Below are 23,280 nucleotides of genomic sequence, written 5' to 3'. Positions count from 1 at the left end.
CTTTGAATATTTTTCCCTTCTTGCTTTAAATTGTGAAATGGGAACTGACATTTCCAGTAATTGGTATGTGAACAAAAAGTTTTAGTTTGGTAATTAAAATGAAACTGATGGTTGAAACCAGGTATTGACATACTGCATAAGAAGACGGAAAAAAAAAATTTCTCATTGTCTAAAGTTATAGCAGACCAACATTCTTTTGTCTTAGATTAGTTACATTTATCAAAATTGTTTCCATTTGCTAAACACCAGAAATCTTAGCAGAGAAAATTTTTTTGGTTGTAATTTCCTTCAAATTTAGAAGTTTACAGTTCAGAAAAAGTCTTTTTTTTTTTTACTGGTTTCAATTGTAATGCTTAGTACTTACAGCTAATAAAACCACAAAATTTTGTTTAATAAGAAATTTCTAATATTACATAAAATCAGCAAAAAATAATATTTCATATAAAAATGGCAGCTTATGAAAAATTATGTACGCTATAGAAACTGACTACTTGCTCAGGGCTCCTTTTGCATGAAACATTCAATGCAGCAGATCTCAGAAGAGATGGATTAATATAGATTCTCTGTTGGCTTTCACATCAGGAGAGCTTATCAGTCAATCACAGTGATACCATGATCATTTGGCATTTTTGCTAATGGGTGCCAAGTCGTGCTGCACAATGAAATGAGCATCTCCATATATAGATGGTCAGCAACAAGGAGAATAAAGTGCTAGATGACATTAGACTTGAAAATGGAGTGAACCAACACCAGCAGATGACCCAGCTCGCAAAGTCATCACTCTCTGTGGAAATGTCAAACTGGACCTCAAGCAGCTTAAGCTCCTCCCTTCAGCGGTGGCTAAACACAAGGAATCCCACAGTTGTGACAAATGTCCTGAACACAAAAGAACATTTTCTACCGCAATTTTTACTTTCACTCAACTTCCCATTATTATGGCTGGACACATCACTAAGTCATCTTCATTAGCAATGACCTTTCGTGGCTTAAGCTTCTTGTGGAAGTTGTCAGTGACTGTCTGCTTTACAACTCACGATAGCAGCCTTCCCCATTATTGTTTAGGTCATATTGTGCTGGCCTGAATTTTGCGCTAATATTGGGTGGAATCGGCAATTTTCAAAATGAATTCAAAAGAATGCTTTAAGCCTTACGGGTATCACTGTGTTTAATAAAGAACTTTTTGAATAAAATTACTGAAATAAAAATGAACATTTGCATGATATTGTAAGTAAAACCTGATATGCACCAGTAAATGTCATCCACATTGTTTTATAGAGCCGCTAAAAAAAATCCTATGCTGGCATCCGTATTATGTCACCACTAGAACAAATTGCAATATATTCTACTAGATTGCAAAACTTAGTAGGACATTTCTGTTGTTGTGTGAGCCTTACTGTGTACACTCTGGAGGAACAGGAAGACTTGGTTCCGTTTTAAAACTCAGATAAACATTTTAACAAAAATTCAGAAGAAAAAAGCATTTCCTCTGGTTTCATGTGAGCATTTATGAGAAGTTTAGAAAACTTATCATCTTTCACATTCAAGGAGAAGTTGCACTGGCTGCCATCACACATGTCATCTCGGCTGCAGCGGATGTTGACCCGCTTTAGCTCTTCCTTATTTAAATGATATGACTAAGTGAGTGAGAGCTGCTGCAAGTTTGTTTCCTGAGTGTGGCATGATGCATTTGACTCGCATCGGGCTACAGCCTGCTACTCCCCTGGAGGGTTTGTGACTGATAGCAAAAGTAGAGATATTCTACTGGGATTAACTTCAATCACTGCCAAAGATGTCCCTACAATTTAAAGATTCCTTCTGGGTGAGTTAAGTTTAAAGAAACTGATTCCTCTTTTGTATTTTATTTATGTGTAGTTGAAAGCTGAAGGTCCCCTGCGACAGACTGGCGACCTGTCCAGGGTGTACCCTGCCTCTCGCCCGGAACGTTAGCTGGAGATGGGCACCAGCAACCCTCTGGACCCCATTGAGGGACAAGGGTGTAAAGAAAATGGATGGATGGAAAGTTGAAGAAAATGTCACAAGAAAAAAAAAGTCCTTGTTGCAAATGTTTTACTGGAAATTTGAAAATAATACATTTTAACTTTTTTGTATTTTGTTTTTTAATAACCATATTCTTTTCAACGTTTGACTTTTTTTTAAAGCTGACTTCAGATTAGTCTTTTCCTTATATCTGCTCATACGTTTTCTGTTACTATGCTTGAAACAAATTTTAATGTGTTACTTTTATAAGTGGCTCTGTTTTCATGATAAAACCACCTATCGCAAGAAGCACAATTGTGTTTTACAGCGTTACTGTATCTTCCTGCGTATAACATCAGTTTGGGGTTTTGCTACTTTGATGTTATTATCCAGGTTCATTAGATCTGCATTTTTAGGTTCCTGACTAGTATCGACTCCCTTATTCACCAAATAGAAGCACAAAGAGCTCAATGATCAGACAAGACCATCAGCCAAACTTTTCCATTCGTATACGTTTCCTTATATTTTCACTCTATTCCTAGTTTGCATATGTAAAATCTCATCACGTTAGGGTGCATGTGAAAGTTTGACACTGGTTCCACCATAGCTGTTTCCATTCAGAATCCTCCAACTGACAATTTGCCTTTCACCCTAAATGAGCTGCAGTTAAAACGCATAGATGAGGGGAAAAACATATTCATTCAAATGAACTGAGCTGTAGCAATGAATCTTCTGCTTCTTTTATGAAGGGGAATGACTTCATCAGCAACGCTGGCTATGAAACTCTTATTCAGAGACTCAATGAGGGTCGGCGTACGTGTAAGGATGTGGAGGACCTCCTGAAAATGAGGTGAGCTGTCTTTTTTTGAGGTAATTCATGTCTGAATTTCTAAACTGAGACGCTGATGAATGTGTTATGTACGCAGAGCATCGGCCGAGGAAAAATATGGCAAAGAGTTGGTCTCAATAGCTCGAAAGGCAGGGGGTTCGACGGAGATTTGGTAGGTGATCTGGGTGTTTTTTTTGTTGTTTTTTTTTGCCAAAAATACTGATTATCATATGTTACGCAATAATGTATAAGAGACATGATTGTCTGGCATGTCATAACAGTTTTCAATTTACTCTCACAGCACTCTGAGAGCATCATTTGATGAAATGAAAACACGTAAGCATACAATACTCCAAACCCCCTCAAAAATCAGCTTGCTTTTTTCTTAAATAACGTCTTTCACCCAAGGTTCTCTATTTTCACTGCATGCTTTGGTTTCTTTCAGAAATTGAAAACATTGGAAACTTGCACATTCAGCTCTCTGGGTTCCTGAAGGAAGAGGTGAAGAGAATGGAGGAGTTCAGAGAGCGACAGAAAGAGCAGAGAAAAAAGGTTCATATCCATTTTTTCTTTCTGGTGACTACATAATAAGGAAGTGTAATGGAGTTCCTTCTCTCTGACATAAATTAATGTCCTTTCCAACTAGTTTGAGGTCATCATGGAGAAGGTCCAGAAAACAAAAGTGTCTCTCTACAAGAAAACCATAGATGTAAGGTCAATTCATGTTTTCATGGCAATAGATGTCAAAAATTTGTGATTCGTGTTTTTGAGAACCACAGTGTCTGTCGCACATGCAACAGTTTATCAGTTTTAGCCCATGTAGCTTCTGCTTTTACATGCAAAGAAAAGAGTTCACTTCTTTGAAATGTTATTTTCTGATCACATTTCTTTATATTTAAAAACCAAGTAGTTTGAAAATATCTTTGTGGTGCAATGAAAATATAAAATGTGAAATGGTTTGCAGCTAGGAAGGAAGTGGCAAGTGTTTTCCTTTGTCTTTTTATACATCTTTTTTTCATTACCAAGCCCCCCATGATCTTTCTTTCCTGTTAAAGCCACACACCGAGAAGCCCATGCACAATGTATGGCTGTCATTGGTTTCACATTGTCTCTGTTTCCTACTCTTACAGTCTAAAAAATCCTATGAGCAGCGTTGCAAGGAGGCGGATGAGGCTGAGCAAACGGCTGAAAGGCTGGGCAACGCGCCCACGGCCACTCCCAAACAGATTGAGAAGGTAAGTGACATGTGACTCTCGAAATAACTCCATCCTCCGTTAGATTTTCTGAAAATTTGAACATCCATGCAATCAACCAGTCAGTTTATTTACTCGACTTAACACATCATCATTAGGTCACAAATGCATACTCTTGAATTTCTTACTCTGCACGAGTAGGAGGAAGGAAGAAGAAAAGTCTTATGTAAACCTTTCTCAATTATTAAAAAATACATTTCATGGCCACGTGTATTACGTCAGCTTACAGAATAAGTTACAAACAGCAGCAGCATTTTCCTCATGATTAACTCAGAGGTACATGAGAACTGTTAAAGCATCTTGAATTGATTCATAGTAAAGCAGTGTGCCGCAGCTTTACGCCACGCACTGAAATTCACATTTACTCTAAAGCAGTATACACACTGCTGTTCTTTTGAAATCGCACTTCCTTCTGTTGTTTCTCACTTGATCTTAAAACAAAAATAAACTTTTGTAAATGAATTGGCAATAATCACTTTCTAGCTTTACACATAACTGATATTATATATATTTAAATTAACCAGGTCCCTTAATTAACCAGTTTCAAGATATTTGACTGAATAAACAATTTATTAGAGTGTTGTTATTTTTTCATTCACGTTATGCAAAATTCTCACAGCTTTCTTCTCTATCACAGACAGAGGTTTAGTGCTGGTTTTATATGCGTTGCCGCATACCTCTATAAAACAAGTTAGATATGGAAGCAATAAAAAGTGATCTTCTACAGAGAAAAGTCACCTAATACCCCTAATAGAATGTCTACACATTCTCCAGTAGACGCACTTGTTGCCTGGTCGTTCCTCATTTTGCATGTTTTATTACGAGGCATGAAAGTGATGAGCACGTGGTGGTGCTGAAGTTTTAAAGAAGTTCAGGTTCCCTTACAATATCAGCCTTCAGTTTGTTTGCTTTGTTTGCTCTGGCATATCTCTGTGGGTTAGTCTTCTGTATTGACAGTTGTCCAGACTTCAGTCATCGACATCCTCTTAGAATTAAGGATGACTGTTCACGGAGTGCTTTGGTGCATGCACATTAGCACTCTGTGTGAAAGGTGAGTAGAAGAAAAAGGTCCACAAGCCACAGGGGAAACTGTAGCTTTCAGAGGACTGTGTATCTATATTCATTTTAGGGTTTGGAAGAGATTTCCAAGGCAGGGACTGTGGCTGGAGTCGGTGCTTCAAGAGCCATCACACTGAAACGCATTCAGGTCTAAGGCTACAGCTGTCACATCTCTTCTGTTAGGCCACTCCTAAAACAAGTGGTTGTTGTAGGAAATCTTTCTTCAACAAAGAGTGAGAGAAAACTGTTTCAAAACCCAACGAACCAGAGAAAGAATATATGCTTAATCAGTATTTATTCGAAGGCTCTACAGGGTTCGAAGTCTCTGCTCACACTGATCGCAGTCAGGAGAAAGGAGAAAGATCCCCGAGCAAAATAAAACTTTCAGTTTTGTAGGAAGGGTTTCATTTAATTCACATAGTTGACAAACTGCTTGGTTACAGAACAGTCAGCAAGTACATGTATCTTCTTTCACCAGGGGAGTCAAACACGTCACGAGGGTGCATAGAAGAAACAATTTAATAACTTCATTGTAATACCAAGGCCAGAGAAACTGCTTAGGAAGACTTTCTCAGGAGCACGTGTGTCACAAAAGAATCATAATACTGTTAAGCATTGATTTAGTTAATAATCATAGTGACCTTAAAATTTTCCACTACATGATCCAAAGTCCTCTTTTCATATAAAAGTACATTTTTGTGTTTCGCGCCAGAACCTGGAGGAAGACTGAATAAGAATATTACATAAAGGCTCAAACCAAAGACAACCAAGGTTTTGCTCAGTTTTTCCTAAAGATGTTTTAACATCTATCCAGGAGTCCGTGTCTAGGCTCACAGTTGATCAACTTGAAGTTGGGAGCTCCTGTTTTTGAAGAACATGGAGACCCATCAAATCATTGACCTTCTCGTCCCTCACCTAGCTTGTTTCGGTCTTTTGTTAGAAGTGGAATTTGTGCTTGGTCATTTTTTTTTATCATGATGGGATTGCTTATGTTATTTCTTTGGAATGAGCTTCAAAACCAGGTTGTAGATGCTTGAAAGCTGAAAGCAAAACCCTCCACCTCGGCTGAATTTTGGTTTTTCTCTTTTGACAAAGATGGAGAGAGGAGGGAAGGATCTCTTGGATATACGTCAAAACATATTCAGGAAAAACTGAACAGCTACCTGTTGTAGACATGACTCAGATGACTGTGAAGATTCATAGACAGTAGAGAGAAATGGTTTCGGGACTCATGTTATCATCTGGTGTTGGTTTATGACCAAAGTCAGCAAATCAGTCAACCAGGAAACTTTGTAGCACTTTGCGCTTCCTCTATGCTGACGAGCTCTATGGAGATGCTGCGTTTATTTTTCCACCTGCCCACACTGAATAAACAATGCCTTCTTTAATGACTGTGACCATGAGGGGAATTTCAGCATTAAATTAAGCTCCACTTGCTGAACACCTCCACAGAGCAATTTGCAAATTGCCTCCATGTCAAGCTCCACTGGTGAAATAATTCATGCTAAGAGTCCCAACCCAATCTTGAGTGTGCATGCTGCACAGTATGCATACATTTCAGTTGGCCGACAATTCTGTTTGAAACAGGTTTCTATTAGTTTTTATGATTTATTTAAAGAGCCTTTTTTGCTGTAGGAAGCTCAAACAGGTTATTTTAAGTAGTTCTGTTTAGTTCTGTAAAACTAGTTGATAATCTGAGTCAGTCCATGAACACAAAAAATTTATATCTAGATAAAATAAACTATATATATTCTACACAAACATGTTACACATGTACAATCCTTCGTGGACGAATTTCAGTTACTTAGAAGTGAATTATTTGGCAGTGATTGGTGAACAGCCTATTTAAATATGTGAGGTAAACCCAGACTTTTATCATTCAAAGTAACAACACCCTTTATCCCCCCAAATCAAACAAAACATTTTTCTATTACCTATTGATGATAGAAAAACGCATTAAACAACAGTGACATCTAAAAATAAAAACTCTTATAACTCACATTCTCACTTCCTTTCTAGCCTAAACTGTCAATCTGTGAACTACCGCTTAAGCAATAATGAGTAAGCTCTTCATTGCAGTGAAGAGCTTACTGCAATGGTCAGGTCAGGTATGCATTGTTTGGTCTGTGGGATTGTGATTCTTCTGGAACACATAATTGTGTCCAACTTTCAACCAAATTAGCTGCATTTTGTACACTAGTACCAATGGCCGTGAAATAGACCCTCAGAATGATTCTACCATCACTGTTTGATTGTGGGTCCTACTACTACCGTGTTTCCCGGAAAGTAAGACAGTGTCTTAGTTTCTTTTTATCCCCAAAAGCCCCACTATGTCTTACTTTCGGGGTATGTCTTATATTGGAAAAAAATTGTCGAATTTTTTGTTTTAACCATAAAATTAACATTTTTATGGTTACAAAAACAAAAACGGCGCAGTGACGTATGGAGAGGGGGACGGTGCGGACGTGGGCAGGAGGCGGCGCGCAGCTAGATGAGAGGGAGGCGGCAATACCCCCGTGTTTCCCGGGGTACGGCTTATATTAGCCGACCCCCCTGAAACCTCCGATACGTCTTACAATCGGGGGTGTCTTACTATCGGGGAAACACGGTAGTTTTCTGATTTATGGCTGGCATAAGGCTCTTCCTAAACATCGTCATCAGTTTCTTTCATCAGTGGGTGACAGTTTTAATGTTCTTCCCAACTTGAGCAAAGTGATGATGACACATCCTACTAAATTAGAAGTAGCTCTAAAAAAAAAAAAAAATGTTTCCAAGTTGTGTAAATCTACAATTCCTCTTCTTACATCTAAACTGGGTTTCTTCTTTTGAATATTAATCTGTGAGTTAAAGTATGTTATGCTCAAAGAGAAACTATCATACGACCCTGAAAAATTTCAACAACAAAAGAGACCAAAACTATTTACACCTCATGTGATATTTATCCTATACAATTCAACTTAAAAGTATATTGCAATAAAATACAAAATAAAATTGATGCAAATGTCAAGTTTGTGTACAATCTCAAACCAATACTTTGTCGAGCCTCCCTTTGATTTAATCTGAGCATAAAAGTCTTCTTTTTTTGAGTCTATCAAAATCTCACTAATATTTACTCAATGTACTCCACTGTAAAGTTTTTTCAGATGTATCAGATTGTGAGGCTGTGGCTTCCTAGCAGAGGGACCCAAAGATGTCTTGCCAAAGCTTTTTTAATATTAGAACTGTTCATAACTCCATCCACCTTGGCAAAAGTCTGACTTGCATCATAAAAAACATTTTATGATTGGTTGGTTATCACATACAAAACACAACCAGTGGCAACCAGAAATGGGCCAGTTCCTTAAATTTTATTGTCAGATAATAAAGATGTGTCAACAAAGTATTAGTTTAAGGCTGTGCATATTTATACAACTTTTTTTTATTTACATTTGATTGACACAAATGTGAAAGTAGTTTTTTCCTCTAAGATGATCAGGTATCGCAATGAAAATGAACTAGCAATGTACAAAGAAAAAAAGAGAAAAAAAACCTCATGACCAGCTCAACATTAAAACATTAAATAACAGTCTGAGTCAAAGTATGAAGAAATGAGGGTGACCCTATCCTTTTGCACAGCAAGATGAAAAAAAGGGGAAAAAAATGAAATGCACTATTTTTTTTTTCTGTCATTTTTGTTTTAGATGAACAACAAATCCAAACAGTGCAGAGAAGCTGCAGCTGAAGCCGGTAAGGAGAAAGACGCTAGATAATTTAAGGGGAGAAAAAAACTTGTAAATTTATGTTTTACATTATAATCCAATTTGGTTTATCAGGAACATGTTTTTTTTTTTCTGAATATTGGTCATGCTTACTTCCTTTTTCCTATTAACCCACGAAAAGTACAATACGCAGAATGTAAACACAAGGTTGTCAAAAGTGGCACTTTTATGTCTCACGTAAAACTGCTGTGGATTAACCTTTAGAGAATCAGTACAAGTCAAACATTGAGCAGCTTGACCGGGTTCGACAAGAGTGGGAGTCGACGCATGTTGAGATCTGTGAGGTAAGACGCCGTTGTTCCTTTCCAGTTGTTACTTAGAATATGCTATTTGATTCATGCCACCAACGTGGCGCCAGAGCAGCGTTGGTGGCACGTCTGTGTTTTTTCAGTCAGAATATGTAACACCTCCCCTTTGCACACCACATAGTAAGTCATTATTCTGAAAAGACATGTCCGTGCCCCGACTCTTCCTGAATATGACTGATAGCATCAACACGGCTGCGGCTGGAGCGCTACAGCAGCTGTGAGCATCCGGATGAGTTCAGTTACAGGTGAACACCGTCAAAGCACCGCATGTTCCGGCGCAGAGGGGAACGAAAACAAAGCAGTAAATCAGAAAGAGAGTCATACTCGTGAAAAGTCATTCACTGAAAAGTCATACTAGTCAACATGTTCAAGTCATACATAGACTTGAACATGTTCTTTAATGCCAACAAATATGAGGTTTAAAATATGGAGTTGCAACTAGAGGCTAAACCAGGGGTGGGTAATCCTGGTCCTGGAGGGCCGGTGTTCTGTAACTCTTAGATGTCTCCCTGGTCCAACGCACCTGAATCCAACAGCTGAATCACCTCCTCAGTTCAGTCAGGTTCTCCAGAGTCCTGCTAACGACCTTATTATTTGACTCTGGTGTGTTGAAGTAGAGACGCATCTAAAAGTTGCAGGAGTCTGGCCCTCGAGGCCTGGAGTTGCCCACCCCTGGGCTAAACACATTTATGTAAACCCCAAAACCTTTGTCTTCCAGATGTTTCAGCAGCAAGAGGAAGATCGCATCAGTGTCATAAGGAATGCTTTGTGGGTGCACTGCAACCAGCTGTCGATGCAGTGTGTTAAAGACGACGAGGTCAGCTGGTTTCACACATACTGAGCTGTCAGGGATACGGCGCCACATATTTACATTTCCTTCCTGACAAACTTTTTGTTTCAGTGTTGTGAGAATGTACGGAATTCGCTTGAAAACTGTGACATCATCACAGACAACAACAACTTTGTGGAGATGAAAAAGTGCAACCCGACGCCCCCCGGTATGTAACGCCTGCAGGCTTCTTCTCCTGATTTGACTATGTTCTATTCTGAGAAATCATTTCAATATTATCTTTCAACTGAATAGGCATTGCAGAAGGGCTAGGTGGAGCTTACTGAAATGATTTTAATCCTTTTTTTTTGCCCACAGCTCCGATTGGATACCAAAGTTACTACGAGAATAATGCTTCTGTGCAGACGAATGGCAGTGCTGGATTTGTAGAGGGAGTCAAGAAAAGGTTGGATTATGACGGTCAATGAAAATAATTCTTATCTCTCTTGCACTCTCTCTTTTCTTTCTCTCTCTCTCAGTCATATTTTAGTGGACTTCTCTAACAGCTTTTTATAATCTTTAGGATTTCAAATCTGCTGCCAGGAAGCTGTGCATTTGGCTCCAAGCTGACCATCAATGAAGGAGTGTCAGAAGCTCCTGGTACTGTACCAGTGCTATTCAACTCATCCTACAAGTTCTCATAACGATTCTTCCAGACAAAGCGAAATGAACAAAAGCCGTACCCTGCTTAAATTTAGTTTATAAACTTTTTCTCAACCAGTGAACTAACTTCTAGCTTCTCTCCTATAAAAATGATCTCCACAGAAATACAGGTTTTGCAATAACCTTTAAATCTTTTCTACATTTTGTTACTTGACAACCACAGACATCAGTTCTATTGACATCTATGCAGCAGATCATCATGAAGTGGTGCAGAATTGTGAAGCGGAAAGAAACGACAGATGGGATTCCAAATTTTACAAACAAAAATCTGAAAAGCAGTGTGCATATGAATAAGTCTGCCCTCAAGTCAATACTTTTGCTGCAATTGCAGCCCCCTTTAGTCTATATGTTCACATCTACCAAATTTATAGGTGTTGAACTTTTTGAACACTCTTAAATGTCTTTGAACGTCAAATCTTAAGTTTCACCTCAGATTTTCAATTGCATTTAGGTCTGGGCTTTGACTGGGCCATTCAAGCACGTATCGCTGTAGCAGTGACTGCATGTCTAGGAAAGGTGAACCTCTGCCCACAGTTATACCAGACTCATATGATGAGCTGTAACACCATAACATGTTCAAAGCTTGAGGTATTGTTTTATAATTAATTCTGTTCTCCGCAACTTCCCTACTGACCTTTCTGTGGTTGTCCATAGTCTTCATGATGCGTCAGTGAACCCTTGTTCACTAATATTCTCTAGAATACCTCAGAGACCAACACAGGACACCTGGAGAATAAATTACATGCAGACATACTATTTACTATTTAAGCCAACCGTTTGCATTGGATTTTATTTACATGTGTCAAAGTAAAGAGGGCTAAATATGCAGAACCTTTCAGATTTTCACAATGTAAAAACACATGCAACCCTTCCCTTCCCCTTTACAATTTTGCAGTACTTTGTGTGGGTGAATCATTTTAAATCCTAATAAAATGAATACATAGATGTTTGTGGCCGTAGCGCAAAAAAAGTTTGCCAACGCTCTAACCCCAAACCTGTTCCAGTCAAAAGAGAAACAAAACTCTAGAGATAAGACAGTCAAAGCCTTTGTGTTAACACAGCAGATATTAAAATGAGTTACTATATTTAGGACAAAAACTGGTGTGCTCTTTTTAACAGAGGCAAAAGGAAAAAAGTAGAAAACTCTGTCTTATCTTCTTACAGTTGTTATTTGGATGGAGGAATATTTAAAACAGCAGTGCTCGTCTACCGAGTGTTTAGAATAATGATACTGAAGATCATTTTCAAAACATTTATTAAACCGGATAGAAAATTACATAATTAGATCAAGACATTTATTTCCATGGTCCATGTTTTGAGTTGTTAATTGCAACCTTCAGCCTAATAATAACCGATTGTTTGTCTTCAGCAGGAACATCGGAGGGTGTTTATGCTTCCATTCCTGGATTCCAGAATTTCAACCAGTGCAGCAAGGAGTGCAAGGCTGTATACGACTATGTAGCACAGGTCTGGTCATTGGCACTGGTTATTATTTATGTAGATTTTCCGTTTTTCTTGCCTTTTAGGGGCAATTTGTGAACTTGACTGTTGCTGTTCTTCTTTTAGGGGGAAGATGAACTCTCAATATCTGTTGGGGATGTTGTGGTTGTGATAGATGAGGGAGAAGATGGTTGGTGGACGGTGCAAAGAAATGGTCAGTCCGGTCTGGTTCCTGGTTCTTATCTCTCTAAGGAATAAGTTTTCAGGCCAGCCCGTTTTACATGTACATTTCAGAATGGTTTTGTACCTTGAAATCACAAGGTATCTTAGTGGCATGCACGCTTTCAGAAAAGGTCCCCCTGCCAACACCCAGCAGCCCCTCCTGGTCGTAGAGCGTATTTCCAAAAGCAAGCCATTTTCTTTGTTCTTTACAATCCTTTGAACTAAAGGTTGATCGCAACACACTGAACCCAGAAATGTTACGTACATAGATCTGTAAATAATGGCACGTACACATATGGCAATTAGTGTAAAACTAATCTATTTTGGGATCATCTTACCGTCTCCTTCTCAAACTGTTGGCAACCAAGAGTCGTGCGGATCTTTTGCACAGAAACATGGCACTAAAACTTCTTCGCACACTTTAGTTCAATGTTGAGTCTGAAGTTTCAAAGGTTTTGTATGATTCCTGTTGTTGCCTTGAATGTAATTTATGTCTTGTTTGCATAAAATAAAAATAAAAAACATAATTGTGAAGTTTCCATGCGTACTTATAAGGCATGCAAATACTCATATTAAGATTTGAACCTTTTGTAGGTCATGTATATTAGGCCCCTGCTGTCTTTGGTGTCTGAATGCTCTTTGGTGAGAGGCCACTCATTCGGTAGCTACCACTTATATAAACACAGCAGAGACACTTTAAGAATGCAGAAAAAGTCTCACAAGTGACCTGCAGAGGTAACACTGGGCTCATGTGGTTTAGCAGGGTTAAAATAAACATATGAAAAATGACAAAGTTTAGATAATAGCAAGTCCTTTTCCAGCTCTGGTTTTACTTAGCAGGAAATGGCAAAAAAAAAAAAAGTACTGGCCTTTGACGCATTTGAGATTATTTATTTCCAACTGCAAGTGTTCAGAAGCATCCTGTGGACTCCACGTTTGTCATTATTTGACAAAGACGAAGCAAAAACTTGTACAATCCATGCGAGAAAAAATATTACTTATGGGAGTTGTTAAAACCACCATGTGTTGAAGTAACTGAAAGGCCTTTTGTGCATAATTCAGTTTTATCACTTTCTTATTTTCATACTCTTAACATTGCTTCAGGTTTTGAGGTTTGTGCAATTTATACAAGTTATGCAACAGTTCAGTGGTGTCAAAGTCTTGGGCCATTGCAACATTTGCATTAGTTTTCTAAGCTTTTTGTGGATTTGCTGCTGTGTTTGGGATCATTGTCCTACTGATGAGCCAGTCTGGGCCAAGCTATTGATTAGAAGGCCTCACGTTTTACTCCACAATACTTTGCTCTACAGAGTGATTGAGCAAATGGCTGCAAAACGAGTCCAAATTACCTTCCACCACATGACAGCTGAGGTATGCTAATTTTTCTTGCAGACACAACTTTGCACACCAAAAGTTCAGTCACAATGAAGAGGCAATCTCTGGGCAACAGAAACGAGCCATGTTTGTTCTGTGTATTTCTAACGGAGTCCTGCAAGCTTTAATATGTAGCTGTGGGGTTTGCGATTTCTCCGAGAATTGTTAACCCTTGGGTGAATTTGCTCAACTCTAATTTTGATATAACCACTGTAGATGTTGACCAGAGCTAAACAGGTCAATACAAGTATATACACAATTACAATATTCGTACAAAACAATATTGTTCAAGGCAGCAAAGTTTGACTGCGGAAAAATGGATCTTAAATTGCTTGGAAATAGCATTTTAACCGTTCCCAAAAAAACTGATTGCAGATTTCTGTCCGCCCCAGCATTGAATGAACACTTCCCTTTATGCACCAGATGGATCAACCAAAAGAATCTCTTGATTTTATTGAGATGATCAATAAATCAACCGTGTTTCATTGGTGTCAGTTGCCGGCTACTTTCCTAATTAAATCCCATGGAAGCAGCAACCTTTTATCATTTTGATTTCATTTGTGTTTCATACATTAAGTGAATGGTACAATCTGTTAACTTTCAAAGACAATAGCTTAATTTTTAAAGGTTACGGTAAAAAGATGTGGTCTTTTCCATATCTCCGTTGGAAAAGACCACATCTCTGTTGCATCCTGAAGAAATCATTGTATCTAAAGTCTGAATTTCATTGTACATAATACTATTTTGAACTGAGCATCTTACAACTAGCTTGTAAGAATCTGAGAATTTTAGAAACTGACACAACATGAAAACACCAAAATCTTGACAAAGAAAAACTGCATAAGAAAAAGAGTAAAGCTGTAATGCAGATGTTTTAACAAACCAGAAAGAGATATAATTTGTTCTCAACTTTTACTTAAACACACTATTTACATTCTTCAGTCTCATCATTGATATATGAGACAATATGAATAAACCATATTATAGTAGAGTACCTGGAACAAACAAACGGATATGAGAGAAAAACAAAATCTATCTGAAAACCAATTAATACATCAAAGGTTAAATACATGTATTTCCTAAAATAAAACTCACATAAGTTAAAGTCAGTTCTGTAAGAGCTCGCACACAAAACCATGCTGCTGAATCAGGAGATGATGGTGTCCATTTTTTATGCCGTTAAAATTAAAAATAGAGTATTAGGCATCCTCAGAAAGCAGGAGCAAAGTAGAAATCTCTGTCTGTCATTCAAGTACATGATAGATTCAAAAATAGAAATAATGCAAACCACAATAAGGAAACTATCCTGTCTACACATAACTCGTGTTTTCAAAATTTGGTTTGGGTGAAAACAAGCATAAACCTCGGATCCCACCTAAAAGGAGAAGTATTATGGGTAACTTTCAGAAGAGTTAAATAAAATGGACCAAATGTTTTTTTGTGTTTTTTTGGGGGGGTGGGGGGGATTTACTTTAACATACATTTACTTTTAGTGTATAAAGATAAAGCATGATCATAGTTTTTGCATCCTCTCACCAAAGATACATATTCAGAAAAATTGAGAAAATCGTTTCACTTTTTACGCTATGGTACCCCCGCTGATAAGAAGCTCGTAGGCAGGATCTCTGCTTCTGCGGCACAGCACGACACAGGCACACAGCATCCCCAACATCTGGAAAGACAAACAAACATTCCCACACTTTATCATCTGATATATCCCATACTATTCCAGGTTCATCTTTTCCTATGTGTTAGTTCTTTACATTCAATCTAAATAAATTAAATACCAAGTCCCACTATGATTTTAGAGCAGCTGTTCCTACAATTGAAATACTTAAATTCGGGAAACTTTATGGTTCTGAAAAGTTGTTTCCCATTTTTCTAAGAGAGGGAGGAAAGTGGAAGGAGGAGGGAAGGAAGAAAGGAAGGAAAGAGGAGACAGGGGAAAAAACAGAGAAAAGAATACTAGATACCAGATATTGAATGATCACATGAAGGGGTATGCTGTCTAGATTAATATAACAAACTGAAAAGAGGATTGTGAAAGATTACATCCCTCGATGTGAACAGATGAGAAGCATTTTCTTCATGTTGTTTCTAAATAAAAATTTGAATGAAAAAAAAAAAAAAAATCGGGAAACTACAAAAATGGAGAGAGAGAAGGGGTGAACAAAAGGGACAAAATTAGGACACAAGGAAAGTAGAGCGAATTACCTGGATGGCAGCAAACGTCAGCGCAGTCCAGATGACATACATCATAATCTCCTGTAGCTTCTTCACGACCAGCGCTTCACAGCCCTACAAACACACACAAATTATGTTCAAACATACAAAACTACAAGTCCTTATTAAAAAAAAATAATAATAATTAAGCCTTTTTACTTCTTGGTAGAGGTCTTCAGGATGAGTAAGAGACCCTGTGCAGCCTGCAATTTTGCAGCAACTGATGGGAACGCTGTTGTTTTTTGATTCTTTGTACCAGTGTGTGTGCCGCCAGTCAGAGAAATTGTGGATGCCGCAGCACTGAAGCTGAAAATGAAAACAAGAAAGTCGATAATGATGGCTGGAAACAGATGCACGACTGGAACAACACAAGGCCATCGTAGATGGCTTACAAATAAAAAGTTTTTTTTTTTTTCTTTCTTTTATTTACCTGTCTCTGAATATAGTCAATGGCCCGGCTTTGGGCGTTGCTGTTCGTGCCATTGTACTCGTCATAAACTTTCATGATAGAAGTGTTGACTTCGTCTTCAACCTGGAAACAGTAAAGGAGGATAAACATTACTGCTCTTTTAGATACAAAGACAATATTTAACAGCCTCACAGCAAACATGAGCTGATGGGAGAAGGTGGAGGATTGCTTAAGGCTAGGTACACACACACACACACACACACACATTTGTCCACATGAAAATGCTAAGACAATTGAGTCAAGCGCTCGCCAGACCAGTCCATATTGTGATGTCAAACCACACAGATGAAAGTCCAAGATCCACTACCTCTGGTTTTTCTAGTCAACTCAGTCATCACACAGCAAGTAGCCTGCACCCTTTCCTGTGGTTCTCAATTTTACAGGTCAGCATAATAATAATCTGAAGTTGAATTTAAGAGTTATCAGAAAAGATCGCCTGTGCCACAAATTAAACAATTACATTTCTCTTTCTCACCTTGGCTCTGTAAACGTATCCGAGAACCACCACAGCCACTTCCGTCATGAAAACCAGCAGGAGAATGACGACAAACTGTGGATTGGATTTCAAGGTTTTAGGTACATGGACAGCAGATACCATTGTTCAAGTTACTTTTTCCAAATGTATTATTCACTGCTTGTGGCTCGACGTTTAACCAAACAGAATGAATTAGAAAAGAATTTTAAGTGAAATAAAACGCGCAACGTTGCAGTCGGACTGGTTTACTCACCGTGGTAAGTCCACAGTGGCTCTCTCTCACTGTGGCGCAGCATCCGATGAGTCCAATGAGGAAAAGCAGCGCGCCTACTGCTATGATGATGACTGCAGGGATCAGAGTGTAAACGTCCTCGAAGAAGTGATCGTAGTCATCGTAAGTGATGAAAACATAGGCCCCAACATAGCAAAGGATGCCAGCTGCAGCCTGTGGGTAATCAGAAAATGTTACATTGCATTTACTTTTAATTTTGCTGTCAACGCAAAAATAAACACAATGTAAAAAGCTTCAAAAAATTTTCACCAGGTGAAACATGAACCCAAAACACGACTGTTTCATCACTATGCTTCAAAGCTGATGCCATGTTCTGAAACAATAAATTTTCTTGCCTCCTCTGCATATTAAATTTGTGCAATCTCTTTTTGACTGCTGTTGCTATATATCAGTACTTAAAGCATTTCTTCTAGGTTATCCTATCTGGAAGTTTTCTCTGGCTGTTGCTGCTGGAAAAACCAGTTCAGGAAAAACTTGTTGCTGCTTAAAACCTGCTTTGCTCGAGGGTGGATACGTTTACCAGCATAATGCTTAAATTTGTTTATATAAAACCTTAAATAGCCCTCATAACAAAAGGGAAAAAAAAGAAAATCATCAACCACCCATTTTTTGAAAAACAAAGCCTTTAAAATATTGGCTCCAAAAAACGCAGCAAGAGTTGCTCCTTATGTTACCAAACAACCAATATTGTCATTCCAATATTTTAAGTAATTAATAAAGAAATTGGAACCATAAGAATATAAATAATTACTGAGATCTACCAATTGATCAAAGATTGTAATTTAGAAAAAAGATTCAAATATTAGATTGTTGGTTTTGCTATCAGAACAATTTTAGTTTTTCAGTGTGTAATTAAGTAAACTATTCTACACTATATAGCAGTGAAATTGCAATATTGTGCAATTTTTTTTTTGCCAAAGTTACTACGGGGTTGTTTTTTTTTTTGGTTCTTTTTAACATACTTTTATTTGGACTCGTTTGTTGTCCTCATACATTCCACAACAGTACATCAGTAATTTTGAGGTCATGTAGTCAAATTATTGTTTTTATCCCTATATTTGCTTTATTTTCATTTATATGCACAGAATTAAAAAAAAAACTGGATCGTTTTGACTTAGCAGGTTCAGCTGATTCTGTCTTGTACATTATTATGAAGCCATACACTACCTGTTACAAAAGCAATTTAATGTTCCCAATAAATTATCTGTCTTCATTTAAACAACTCAACATGCACCTATCATTAAAATTATGTTTTATTCCCTGATTTGAGTTAACACAACTCTCCTGCCTTGTGAGTTTGCTATTTTTAGACCACTAGCAAACAATTTTGCTGCATCATTCTCTGGTCTGTTTTTATCTACACAGGATCCCCCACCGCTAGGAAGAGTAAAAGTCATACTACAACTGCAAACGAAGGCTCCTTAACGCTAAAACTCAGCTAACAAATACAAAAACAATTAGCGGAAATTATACAGCATCACACCCTGCATTTTTGAAGTGGATTCGTTTCTACTGCTATTCTTTCTGTGAATCTTTTGTGAAACATATCAGACATGTTGAAGCTGGTTGGGCAGCTGACTACAGACAAGCTAAGCTAATAGGGGGGGGGGGCACTTTGTGTGACGCACGTATAATAATAACAATCAAAAAACCTGCAAACCTACCCAAAATATCAGGTTTAGGAAGACCAGGACCGTCTTCGAGGACGTAATTCCACACTGTCCCATCATTAATGCGGAGATTTAAAGCTGCTCCAGAGAGAAAACAACGAAGTTTTTTATTCCAACATGTCCCTGCTGCTGCTGCTGCTGCTTCTACTGTTGCTGCCCTCTACGCCAGCCATATCCTAACTCTGCGCATACACGGACACACACAGCGAGGCGACACAGCGCCACCAACATCCGGAATACAAGCAGCGAGCGTTGAATAAATCATTTACCAAACCAACCCATATGACCCATATGATCTCAGGTGACTAAATTCTTATATTCAAGATAAGTTATGTGTATGGAGTTAGATTTGTTTCACAATTATTCAATCAAAAAAAAAAAAATCATGTCAAACAAAAAAAGTAGTATTCAATCAAAAAAAAAAAGTCAAACAAAAAAAATCTTAAAAACCTTTTAATCATATTTTCTTTTTGGTTGAAACTTTTTTTTTTTTGGTTGAGTCTATTTGCACATAACTCCATATATATTCAACAAAAAACATTTTTATAGCAAATTTGAGTAAAACAAAGGAGATTGTGAACTTTAAAGGGAGGTATTTTGTCGACATCTAGTGGCCAAATGAATACTGCTTTTTTTCTGCCATTTTTTGTACCAGTGTGAGTTACTGGATATACTAACAAATTTACGAAACTTTTTCTAATTTAACCTTGTTATATACACAGTCTTCAGAGTAGTTTATTGAGATTGTATGTCAATGAGAAACTATAAGTAATGCAAATTATTTGTGGAAAAATAATGTATAAATCATATTAAAAAAAGTGTGGCATGCTCACCTAAAGCCACATCATTTGTAGACAACATCATATGTCGGATGGAGTAATCCAAAAAATCTGTTGAATGCTGGAAAAGACTTGAAACAGAGGAGTTAGATTACCTTAATCACCTCAACTCTAGATCAAAACATATTCATGTATCAGAACATGAGGCCCAAAGACCAGAGATCAATCCAGTGGAGAATCTGTGGAAAGACTTGAAAATCACTGTTTACAATCTGATCCAAATGATACTGAGCTATTTTTCAGGGATGAATGGATTAACTTTTCAGAGTCTGGATGTGCAGCGCTGTTAGACACACCTGTGCATTTTCAGCAAAACGTGGTTCAATAACATTTTGATTGAGGGAAGTTGACCACAAATTCATGTTACATGTTACATTTTTCAGTTTTTATTTTTATTTCTTATTTGTCTTATTTTAATTTTTTTCACAACTACTTTGTGTCAATCTATAATATATATAATTCTCAAATAAGTTACACAGATGAATGTTTTTGTAACCTAATGAAGAATTGTGGAAAACCTTACAGACTGTATCAATAATCAGCATAGTGTTAAGCAATCTGTCTATTCTGGTCATTTTTATTATAATCATTGAAGTTGGTACACAGTAAACAAGGTAGTCAAAAAATATTTTCTGTTGACAAATTTGAGACTCATAATTAATTTAGACCACACATATTGATGACAAATGCTTTTATTGGAGTTTGTTACATAAGCATACTTACTGGATATTGAAACACACTCAAGAATGTGATGCATTTTCAATAAAGCAGCTCACTAACTTTATACATCTGTTTATGTGTTTTTATAAGAAAAATTTCATGCACAGCCATACTATAGCACAAGCCTGTAATACAACTGCTGTCAAATGCATGCTATTCCATAGCATTACAGAAGCTGAAGTCGGCATGTGTGCCAAATATTCTGTCCCAGTGACTGAAGTGAGGTGCAAAATTAGTATTGGGTTTCTGATGGTGCACATCATGCTTGCTGGGTCCTCCGTACATGCCAAACGGAATCAGGCGAGATGTAGACCAGGGGAAATCATAGCCACAGTGATCCTCCACCGAAACATACACGTGTACTATCATGAAAGCCCATGTGGTGAGTAGATGAGATTTCAGGATGACAGGATTTAAAGTGGTCCAAAAACCCACTGTGACCAGCTCCCAGCCACCCAGACACTGGGTGGCAAGAGCAAAGGGAGAGGAGTACTTGTGGTGAATGGCATGAAAGGTGACATACAGCCAGCGGATCCTGTGATGGAGCAGGTGCCAAATAAAGTACTGGAAGTCAAAGAGAAGGAGGTTGCCTATCACCCCGGCAATCAGCTCTAGCAGTTTGGGAGCCTGGTCCGGGAGGTCCACCGGTGGTCTCCATAACCACTGAGCCACTGAAGCAGGGAGCACGAGAAACACATGGTTGTACAAGGTGACACCGGCGCAGTGGAGCAATGTGGAGGCTGTCGGCCGGTGGCTAGGTTGTATCTTGAACTGTTGCACCCATGGCCATCTATCCCCCATGATGTCACAAGCAAGATAAGGAATGCAGAAGATGAAATACGAAGACACGGTTAGCACAATGGGGAAGAGTGGAGATCTCACATAGTCCCAGTAGTTTAGCCTCAGGGTGTCCCATAGAGGTTGCAGGAGAGAGTTTTGTCCCAAGTAATTTGTCCAGATATCCATGGTGTGATCTGCAAAAGCCATCCTTAGGAGCAAATCAGAGGCAGTTTTTTTGATGACTGAAGATGCTGCAGTCAGACACAGCAGCTTTGCTGAACACTTCAGCCCACGAGTGTCTGCCTATGCTCCACTCTCAGCGTGGGTGGCATCGAGTATCAAACAGATCCGACAAATTATTCATGCACCCTGGTTAACTGGTAACTTAAAGCGCACTGTTCAAATGTTGTAGTACTCATCATGGAGAATTGTTTCAAATTGAAAAAAAACCTAACAAAACAAAACAAAGAACAACTAAATTCTCAATATCTCTGTTAGTGGTGTATCCCTATTTCAGAACCAAGGCACAAAGGAGAGGTACCTTTTGAAGGATAAACTAGATATTTTTTCTAACAATAAAGAAAACGCCTTCATACTGTGCTTCTGGAAAATGCAAAGTCTAAAGATTAAATTTAACACAGGCTCTTGTGCAAGCAAACTATCAACATCTTTTAGATTTATTTTGTTATAAACCAGCACAAAGTTGTACAAGAATTCATGGGTGTCAATGTTTTTTGTGTTTCTTTGTATTTCTTTTTCTCTCCTCCCTCCCCCCCCTTTTTTTCTTTTTACAAATAACAGGTTTATAAACTAAAGTGAAGTGTTCTGTTTTCCCCCTTTTTTTTTTTTTTACTGGTCAGGAAAACTGAATTACAGTTGAACTATATTTGGTTCAATTCTTTTTTGCAGAATATAGCATGCTATAGAAAACTTATTTAAAAACTGACAAATAAACCTGGAACCTCCCTGCTGCAGAGGGCGACAAACTGTTAATTCATCCTATCACAGACACATCCGGACCAAATTCTTTCCCAACACGCCACGGCTTTGTTTTGGTTCCAGCACGGATCCATTTTTCCATTACGAGGTGGGAGTCATATTGGATCAGCGGGACGGATGGGACGCAGTTATTGGTTCTCGTGTAATTCACGGACGTTTTGAGGCGATCTGTCGTGTTTTTATTTCGCTGCATGTATTTCTGTGCGGGTTTAATACTCAGATATGAAATATGGTGAGCCAACTTGAACGCTCTGCAGATGTGGACGCTTTGGTCAAAAGACTGGAGAAGGAGTCTCTGACTAAGTTTGTCACTTTTTCTGTGGACCGACATTACAGTGACAAAGGTATAGGAAGGTATTCTTCCTGCAAGATTCTTTAAAGACAAATGAATAATGTTACTAAGAATAACATTATTTCCGTTAGGTCTAAGTGTTTTTTTTTTTTTTTTTTTTTTTTTTTTTGCCAAAATACTTGAGTTGCCATGTTTAAAGAGACAATGTTTGTTGGTTTGCTTATTTTAACTAACCAAGGTACATTGAGGATAAAAACATAGCTGGGTAGAAAAGTGTAGATTTCCACTTTGAAAAAGTTTTTTAAAAAGCACACTGAACAGAAAAAAAATTATTGTGCTGTGTGTATCTGAATGGTTGATGACATCACAAAAGGCGCAAGACTCAAGCCCGTCAGCTGCCCATCCTAAACGTTATGATTGTGATTGCTGATCCACAGATTGGCAGCCTTTACCTGTGAACCGGGTCCACTGGCAGTGGGCCGGCGGTTCTGGGATGCCTTCGATTGAATTCACCGGAATCCCTTTCATGTTTGTGGGCTCCAAAAGGCTCGTCTGCCATCAAGGCAAAGATCTTGCTGTGGCCCAGAAGAGGAAGTATTTTGAAGAAAAAGCTAGAAAGATGGTAAGTTTACACCAGCACACAAAGACATTGATGCATTGAAACAAGAGACATATCAGAGGAACACATCAGAAGAAACAATATCTAGAACGATGCAGGTAGTGACAGAACTATTGTGGGTTTTAAAGTTATGGTGCGATACACTTCAATCCAGAAGAATATAATATATATATATATATATATATATATA

At 38.1% G+C, this 23,280-nt stretch overlaps 4 protein-coding genes across 6 annotated transcripts in view; 2 read left to right on the top strand and 2 right to left on the bottom strand.

Annotated features, from left to right (window-relative positions):
* The first annotated feature begins 69 nt into the window (after positions 1–69).
* On the top strand, positions 70–14,964 carry pstpip1a (proline-serine-threonine phosphatase interacting protein 1a). Of its 2 annotated transcripts, none has more exons than XM_008412307.2 (15): positions 70–1,819; positions 2,727–2,827; positions 2,904–2,978; positions 3,108–3,142; positions 3,252–3,358; positions 3,453–3,515; positions 3,937–4,041; positions 8,799–8,844; positions 9,081–9,160; positions 9,903–10,001; positions 10,086–10,182; positions 10,332–10,419; positions 10,537–10,613; positions 12,049–12,143; positions 12,243–14,964. In XM_008412307.2, exons 1-15 carry the CDS (start codon positions 1,790–1,792, stop codon positions 12,372–12,374), a joined length of 1,230 nt encoding a protein of 409 aa, XP_008410529.1. In that variant the 5' UTR covers positions 70–1,789; the 3' UTR covers positions 12,375–14,964. The 2 variants fall into 2 exon arrangements, with proteins under 2 accessions (XP_008410529.1, XP_008410528.1); XM_008412306.2 differs by having other exon boundaries at positions 12,046–12,143.
* Positions 14,611–19,043, bottom strand: tspan3a (tetraspanin 3a). The gene is made up of 7 exons (XM_008412308.2): positions 18,836–19,043; positions 17,133–17,324; positions 16,880–16,954; positions 16,366–16,467; positions 16,095–16,241; positions 15,927–16,010; positions 14,611–15,384 (listed from the first exon to the last, which is right to left on the bottom strand). The coding sequence occupies exons 1-7, from the start codon at positions 18,899–18,901 to the stop codon at positions 15,292–15,294; spliced, it is 759 nt and encodes a 252-aa protein (XP_008410530.1). The 5' UTR covers positions 18,902–19,043; the 3' UTR covers positions 14,611–15,291.
* A 1,313-nt stretch (positions 19,044–20,356) lies between these two features.
* On the bottom strand, positions 20,357–21,565 carry ch25hl1.2 (cholesterol 25-hydroxylase like 1, tandem duplicate 2). The gene has a single exon (XM_008412309.2). The coding sequence runs from the start codon at positions 21,385–21,387 to the stop codon at positions 20,554–20,556; it is 834 nt and encodes a 277-aa protein (XP_008410531.1). The 5' UTR covers positions 21,388–21,565; the 3' UTR covers positions 20,357–20,553.
* A 633-nt stretch (positions 21,566–22,198) lies between these two features.
* LOC103466609 (uncharacterized) overlaps positions 22,199–23,280 on the top strand; it is a 2,631-nt gene continuing 1,549 nt past the window's right edge. The window contains exons 1-2 of one of the 2 annotated variants that reach the window (XM_008412310.2): positions 22,199–22,523; positions 22,909–23,093. In XM_008412310.2, the coding sequence (XP_008410532.1) occupies positions 22,409–22,523; positions 22,909–23,093 (300 nt within the window). In that variant the 5' untranslated portion in view covers positions 22,199–22,408. Of the gene's footprint in view, positions 22,534–22,908; positions 23,094–23,280 lie in introns of both variants that reach the window. The other variant, XM_008412311.2, reaches the window with a different exon arrangement.

This window comes from Poecilia reticulata, linkage group LG6 (assembly GCF_000633615.1).
Source record: "Poecilia reticulata strain Guanapo linkage group LG6, Guppy_female_1.0+MT, whole genome shotgun sequence".
NCBI lineage: Eukaryota > Metazoa > Chordata > Actinopteri > Cyprinodontiformes > Poeciliidae > Poecilia > Poecilia reticulata.
Note: the sequence above shows the minus strand (reverse complement) of the source record. Positions and strands in the feature narration are given on the sequence as shown.

Bases quoted from the DNA above. Each gene is read 5' to 3' on its own strand.
- ch25hl1.2 (XM_008412309.2), bottom strand. From the start codon at position 21,387: ATGGCTTTTGCAGATCACACCATGGATATCTGGACAAATTACTTGGGA.
- pstpip1a (XM_008412306.2), top strand. From the start codon at position 1,790: ATGTCCCTACAATTTAAAGATTCCTTCTGG. The intron at 3,143-3,251 runs GTAAGCATACAA...GGTTTCTTTCAG, and splicing joins ATTTGATGAAATGAAAACAC to AAATTGAAAACATTGGAAAC. The intron at 12,144-12,242 runs GTCTGGTCATTG...TTCTTCTTTTAG, and splicing joins TATACGACTATGTAGCACAG to GGGGAAGATGAACTCTCAAT.
- tspan3a (XM_008412308.2), bottom strand. From the start codon at position 18,901: ATGATGGGACAGTGTGGAATTACGTCCTCGAAGACGGTCCTGGTCTTC. The intron at 16,955-17,132 runs GTGAGTAAACCA...TCCAATCCACAG, and splicing joins GCCACTGTGGACTTACCACG to TTTGTCGTCATTCTCCTGCT. The intron at 16,011-16,094 runs GTAAAAAGGCTT...GTGTGTTTGTAG, and splicing joins CTGAAGACCTCTACCAAGAA to GGCTGTGAAGCGCTGGTCGT.